This window comes from Danio aesculapii, chromosome 1, assembly GCF_903798145.1.
Source record: "Danio aesculapii chromosome 1, fDanAes4.1, whole genome shotgun sequence".
Taxonomy (NCBI): domain Eukaryota; kingdom Metazoa; phylum Chordata; class Actinopteri; order Cypriniformes; family Danionidae; genus Danio; species Danio aesculapii.
The window spans coordinates 55108577-55116347 of NC_079435.1; the positions used below are offsets into that span (position 1 = coordinate 55108577).

The 7771-nt window shown below is 35.4% G+C and overlaps 1 protein-coding gene across 1 annotated transcript in view; it reads right to left on the reverse strand.

The window, feature by feature from the left end:
• Nucleotides 1-3381: 3381 nt before the first annotated feature.
• The window catches only part of hecw2b (HECT, C2 and WW domain containing E3 ubiquitin protein ligase 2b), a 65299-nt gene continuing 60909 nt past the window's right edge, over nucleotides 3382-7771 (reverse strand). Inside the window, exons 28-29 of the mRNA XM_056463000.1 lie at nucleotides 7378-7490; nucleotides 3382-5127 (exon numbers count right to left, since the gene is read on the reverse strand). Of these exons, the coding sequence (XP_056318975.1) occupies nucleotides 5016-5127; nucleotides 7378-7490 (225 nt within the window). The 3' untranslated portion in view covers nucleotides 3382-5015. The remainder of the gene's footprint in view (nucleotides 5128-7377; nucleotides 7491-7771) is intronic.

Consider the following 7771-nt stretch of genomic DNA (forward strand, 5'->3'; position numbering starts at 1 on the left):
GTTTTTTTTATTCAATGCAATTTATACTGTACACACACACTTGCATTATATAAATTATATATACACTTGCATATATATCATTTTTTTTTAATTTGTTGTATTTTTTGTTGGATTGTATTATTTATATATATATATATATATATATATATATATATATATATATATATATATATATATATTCAATACCTAACAAAGTCTTGTCGTCGATCCCAGTTGTAAGAGCAAAAAATAATAACTTGACTTCTAGTTTATCATATAAAAAGTGTCAGAAGGTCGATTTTTCAGATGAATCATCTGTTGAACTGCATCCCAATCATCACAAATATTGCACAAGATCTATTGGAGCCCACAAAGACCCAAGATTCTCATAGAAATCAGTCAAGTTTGGTGAAGGAAAAATCATGGTTTGGGGTTCCATTCAGTATGGGGGCATGTGAGAGATCTGCAGAGTGGATGGCAACATCAACAGCCTGAGGAATTGAGACATTTGTGCTGCCCATTACATTACAAACCACAGGAGAGGGCAAATTCTTCAGCAGGATAGCGCTCCTTACAGTATACTTCAGCCTCCACATCAAAGTTCCTGAAAGCAAAGAAGGTCAAATTGCTCCAGGATTGGCCAGCCCAGTCACCGGACATGAACATTATTGAGCATGTCTGGGGAAAGATGGAAGAGGCATTGAAGATGAATCCAAAGAATCTTGATGAACTCTGGGAGTCCTGCATTCCAGATGACTTTACTAATCAGTGATTTGAGTCATTGCAGAGATGTATGGATGCAGTCCTCCAAGCTCATGGGAGTCAGACAATACACAATATTCATTCTTTTTCCACTGCAGCATGACTTTATATTCTATACTGGACATTATTTCTGTTAAGTGATGAGACTTTTGTCTAAGCAAAGTCAGACCTTACTGTCCTATTTAAATATGAAGGCATGAACGTATTTTATTTTAGTAAAATAAGCGTAATCTAGAGGCCTCTAAAACTTGGATAGGCAACAAGACATTTATCAGGTGTGTGTGTTTGTACACATATATATGATTACACAAATATGTGTATGAATATACAATAATTTCATCAAAATAAGACCAAAAAACAGTGATAACCCATTTATGAAAAGAACACCCGGAGTCATGTTCTGTGAGATAAACAACTTTATACAATCATCTGTGCTGAAACAGAGAAAAACTCAAAGGTGAGCCCTGAAAGCTGTCATTCAATCAGCAGAGCACATGAACGGTGCAAAAGACAAAGAAAGTCAAGTCTGACCTCAGTCTGCTCTTCAGAAAGGCTGGACACATTTAAAGGAGCAGTTCACCAAAATAATGACATTCTGACATCGTTCACTCAACTAATGAGATGCACATAACTGTCTTTCTTATAAGAAATGAGTTAACAGTGCATCTCACAGGAAATTCAATCCAATTCAATTTTGGCTGAACTTTTCCACACCCTATAAACCATACGTACGCACATTTCCATTTCTTCCACAACAAAAAAAGCACAGCTGTGGCCACATTTGACAGCTTTTTAGTGTTTAAAACAGGCAGTGTAAAACAGTACTGTGAAAAAGGAAAAATTGAGAGATCAATTATATATGTTTTAAGAAGATTTTCTCTTTTCTAATCAAATAAAAGGTGTAGAAAGAGGGATTGGACAGTCTACGGCAGCCCTAAACCTTTGGTACATTCAGCACAATTATCAGCATGACACTGCAAAAGCCTTAATACAAATAAAACAAAGATATATCTGGTTTGTATAAATGACCTATTCAGGCACAATCCAATCGACGAAGATGATATGCTCATGTTTTTTCCTTGTTCCTCTTCTAAAATTGAACAGACCTCCTCATGGCAGTTTTAACTACAGCAGTTTTCACCGGAAGCGATATTCATTTCATTCACAAAGTTCAGGGTATAAAAACATTCAGAACCAGAGTACAATCCAGCGTCCCGCAGCCATGGCAGTGTTTTGTAAAAGGCCGGGTTGAGTTTAAACCGAATGAAAGATCTGGAATGTATTGATATGGTTTTTTTTATGGGCTTGATATTCCAGTTTCAAATCATACAAGAAAACACTTTTAACTCAAGAAGGAGGAAACAATGAAAGAAAAGGAGGAAAACATTCAAGAAAGTTAAAGCTATATAATGACATGGAAATAATGATAAACATGAATATTTTAACCAATAGGCTTTGTTTGGATTATAATATTTATACGCTATTACGCAATAACATTGTGAAATATTTTACTATATCACTGCTATATATTTTTAAATATAATTTATTTTTGTGATGCAAAGATTGTTGTCCCTTTAGAAATCATTCTAATGTGCTGCTCAAATATTAATAATGATCATTTATGTGGAATATTTGACACATTTGCATGTTGGATAAAAGTATTATTTTATATTAAAAAATGTTAGCATAATTTTATGACACTAAAGACTGGAGTAATGATGCTGAAAATTCACTGTTACATCATAGGAATGAGTTTTATTATAAAAATATATTTATTAGAATAGTAATAGTAACAGTTACTTTGAGTTATATTAATATTTCACTATTTTATTGTTGTTTTTTAAACCTTAATTTTCCCTTAATTTTAAAGTCTTTTTTATTAAATCTGTTTTTCAAAGACAAAATAAAGCTCAGGTCATTTTATCATTATATAATAATCATTATTGTTCAAACCAATAATATTGTGAAATATGATAACAATTAAAAAAGATTTCTATTAAAATATACTTTAAAAGTGTTGCATTGATCCTTCACAAATCATTTAAATCATTCTAAATTTTAATTTCTAATATGCCGCTCAAATATTTATAATGGTCTTGAATTATGTGGAATATATGACACATCCATGTTAAATAAAAGTATGATTTTTTAATAAATATATAATTTATATATATATATACATATAAACACACATCAGTGGTCTCACACTCAATTCTCTGCACAGTTTATCTCCAACCACCTTCAACTCACACCTGCTTAACAGCCTCTAGTAGTCTTGAACACCTTGATTAGTTAGATCAGCTGTGGTTGATTAGGGTTGGAGCAAAACTACAGAGCTGCGGCCCTCCAGGAATTATATATATATATATATATATATATATATATATATATATATACATTAATATTTTGATTTGATTGATTAATTTTATAATGATTTCAGAAGAAATATGTGACACTAAAGACCAGAGTATTGATGCTAAAAACTTCAGCTTTGCATCACAAAAATAAGTTATATTCTAAAAACATATTAGATTAGAGCAGTTATTTAATGTTGTAATAATATTTCACAATTTTTGAAGTGTTTTGAAAAAAATAAATGCAGCTCTTGTGAGCATAAAAGACAAAAAAACAACAGTTCTGTCAAACAATTAATCACATCTACAATAAAAGTTCAAATTTACAAAATATATTTGTGCGTACAGTGTATATAAACATATGCATGAATATATTGTGTAAAACATTTGTTTATATTTATATATAACAGAAATTATATTCATTCATTCATTCATTTCCCTTCAGCTTAGTCCCCGATTTATCAGGGGTCGCCACAGCGGAATGAACCGCCAACTTATCCAGCATATGTTTTACGCAGCGGATGCCCTTCCAGCTGCAATCCAGTACTGGGAAACACCCATACACGCTCACATTCTCACACACACACACACTATGGCCAATTTAGTTTATTCAATTCACAATAGCGCATGTCTTTGGACTGTGGGTGAAACATCTAGTTTTTTTTTATGAGGTGGGTTGTTAGACCAATGCTCAACCCCGAACCTGGAAGACCAGAACATACATACATACACTACAGACAATTTAGCTTACCCAATTCACCTACAGCACACGTCTTTGGACTGTGGGGGAAACCGAAGCACCCAGAGGAAACCCACGTGAACACGGGGAGAACATGCAAACTCCACACAGAAATGCCAACTGGCCAAGGGCTCGAACAAGTGATCTTCTTGCTGTGAAGAGCCAGCGCTACCCACTGTGCCACCGTGTTGCCCTATATACATACTATATATATTTATATATACAGTATATATACACACACACACACACACACACACACACACACACACACACACACACGCACACACACACATATACATATAAACATATGAGTAAATATATTTCTATTGTATATTTTTGTATTGTGTGTGTGAATTTAGTCATATCTACATAAATATACACAATACACCTGTATATATTATGTAAATACAAACTGTTCTCTAGAATGTGATTAATCCCGATTAATCGTTTGACAGAACTATTAAAAAATCTTAATTATTCAAAACAATTGCTCATTTCTTGTTGACTTCAAGGGTTTCTTAAGCTTAATTTCTCTTACAAATCATCATCAGTAATGCATCTGTGTCAAGGACAACGAAACAAAACCTCAGGTCATTTGATCACCGCACCAAGTGCTCCTCACATTCATGATATTATAGTGCATCTTCAGTGTAACATAACAAAAAACGTTACATGTGAGACTATATACCAAACAAATTCATTCATAAGTGTCAGATGTGAGGGCATACGGCGTCAAAACAAACATACGAGACGGATTAATGCATAAATATGATTAAAAGAACAGAGAACATGTACATTTGCAGTCAATACCTACAGTGTGTGGCGTGAGATTGAGGCGATTTGAAAAAAGCTCACAACAAACACAACATCTGTTCATTCACGCTGCGATTCGATGCGCTGTAAAAAAAGTCTCTTTACAGATAAAAAGAGTATGAGAGTATCAAAGTCCTTTGGGTTTGTTCCTCATTTTCATCAGTTTCGATTTCAAATCCCCCCCAAAAAAATCACTGTCAAATCCAGAGCCAATCAATATGGCCGACGAGAAGGAAAAAATCCCATCTGAGTCAGAGAAACATCCTTGTTTTCAGTGTTTTTAAGTGATGCGGTGTACAAAATATATTTATATCCACGTCTAAGTGCTTCTGGTGTTTGTTTAAATGTTTCTGAAATCTGACCAACATTCACTCCAAACCGAAAGTGCTGGTCTCCTCCACTGCCGTCAGCATCTTCTCGTAGAGCATGGAGAATGAAGGATACGGGGGAAGATCCAGCCGGTTGAAACACGTGTGAGCCCTACAGCACACAGAAATACACAAAAATCACAATCAGATGTACTTGAATACTATTTCACAGGCTCACAACAAGCAGTTAAAACTTCTAAAACATGTTTGATTTAATATATGCCCTCTCCTTTTATTTTATTGAGTATTTTTTCGTCTTCTTTCTCTCTTTCTTTTTGCTACACCATTGTTATACTTCTTTAATATGGTCATATCTCTCTTGTTGCAAAAACGTAATCTCTGTATTGTTTGTTGTTGTTTTTATGTTGTATTTACATTGTAATTGCCTGTTGTTATTGAAATATAAAAAGAAATTCTGTTCATGCACTTCTTGGGTTGCCAGATTGCGCCATCTTGTGGATCACGTTAGCCATTGCGCTTTTGGCAAAATGGGTTATTTTAAATAATGAATGAATGTTGCTGGTCTTCATTTGTTAACTGAGGCTTTATCAGTGACAAGTTTGTTGTGTGTATTTTTATTTACAACATTTGATATCATCACAATCTCGTTATATGTATGTATGCATGTATAAATGTATGCACGTATGCGTGTTTGTATTAACATATAGCATTGTAATTTGGGGCGACGCAGTGGCCCAGTAGGTAGTGCTGTCGCCTGAAAATGAATGAATTGTAATTTGTTATTTTTTTACTTATTTTTTAGTGAAGCCATTTATTTTCTTTTTGTTGCTTATTGAATTTCGCTTGATGAATTTTAGAACCAAAGGATGAATGAAACCAGTTTAAGTCCACAATATACACATAAAAATACAAACAAACACTATTTATGATTGTTAAGAAATGGGGGTGACGCCGTGGCGCAGTAGGTAGTGCTGTTGTCTCACAGCAAGAAGGTCGCTGGTTTGAGCCTCGGCCGGGCCAGTTGGCATTTCTGTGTGGAGTTTGCATGTTCTCCCTGCGTTCGCGTGGGTTTCCTCTGGTTGCTCCGGTTTCCCTCACAGTCCAAAGACATGTGGTACAGGTGAACTGGGTAAGCTTAATTGTCCGTAGTGTATAAGTGTGAATGAGTGTGTATGGATATTTCTCAGAGATGGGTTGCAGCTGGAAGGGCATCCGCTACGTAAAACATGTGCTGGATAAGTTAAGGTTCATTCCGCTGTGGCGACCCCAGATTAATAAAGGGACTAAGCCAAAAAGAAAATGAATGAATGAATTGTTAAGATATGAATTATCATTATCAAGTGATCAATTGAATCAATTGAATGATCAAGTTCACCCCAAAATGAAAACGTCCTCATGATTTACTCACACTCAAGTCATTATAAGCTTTTACGAATTTCTTTCTTCTGTTAAATACATAAAAAAAGATTTTCTGAAAAATGACACTGACATTCATATTAGGAATAAAAAAAACTCATTTTTTGTTCTGTTTTTTTCATTATTCTGTATATCTTTGTGTTCAATAGAAAAATGCCAAATGTAATTTTACCTTGCATCTTAATTTGACTTTATTGTTTAACTTGCGTCATTCCCTGTCCCCTGATGACCGCAGCAGCTGTGAGAAAATTTCGTGAGAGTTTCTCAAAGACGACGACAAGTCAACTGAATGATGTCTCGCTGAAACGTTCAGTTAAAATTATAAAACAGCATGGACACACGCTTTAGCCCTCCTATATTTCTATTCAGCTCCTCTAAAACTTTTGCGATTATATCATGAACTGTCCACTACTAAATGACCGCCTCAGTCCCCTTTAAATTTGATATGTAAACAGTGGCAGACGTACACTGCTCCTTGTTCAACTCGTTTGCTCAACAAACCCCAGCAGTGCTGAGCGAGAGCAGAAGTTGTGTGTTTATCGATAGATTGTTATAATATCTGCCGTTCCTTGCTATAGAAATACTTGTATCACATGTACCCCAATGTCACGGAGGAGCAATCGGGTTACCCCATCTGCTGTTTCCTCAGCGCACCCTCATCATCACAGCTGTTTCCTCCAGCGAAAATGCAACTCTTAAACATTTTGCTATGTTGATTTTAAAATTAACTATGCAAATAAAACACATTACAGTGCATGTGGCACTAATTATTCTATCATGCACAGGATTGAACACAGTGACAGAACCACTAAGAGAATGTATATCACAGTCTGTCACTTTAAATGTGGTCAATAAACCTACTCGGTTTATATACAAAACGTTCTATATATAAACGGAGTAGGTTTATTGACCACTTTTAAACAGACAGACTGTAATGTATATGAGATATAAATAAACTTGATTCTTGATTTCAGAGGTACATTACCTGGGCAAAGAAGTGATTTTCCCCCATTTCTCCACACAGAAGCGCCGCGGCCCATTGCTGCCCCTGAGCGAGGCGAAGCCCTCATATGGGATACTGGACGTCCCGGTCACAAACTGACACAACAGACACATTTCAGACACCTTATTCATTTGCCCCATGATGCTTTTCATGAATTATGAGAGTAAACAATCTTCGAAGTGTCACTTTGTACAGTTAACCCATACTAGTGGTGTCCAAACTTGGTCCTGGAGGGCCGGTGTCCTGCAGGTTTTAGCTCCAACTTGCCTCAACACACCTGCACAGATGTTTCTAGAAAGCCTAATAAGAGCTTGATAAGCTAGCCCAGGTGTGTCTGATTGGGCATGGAACTAAACTGCAGGACACCGGTCCTCCA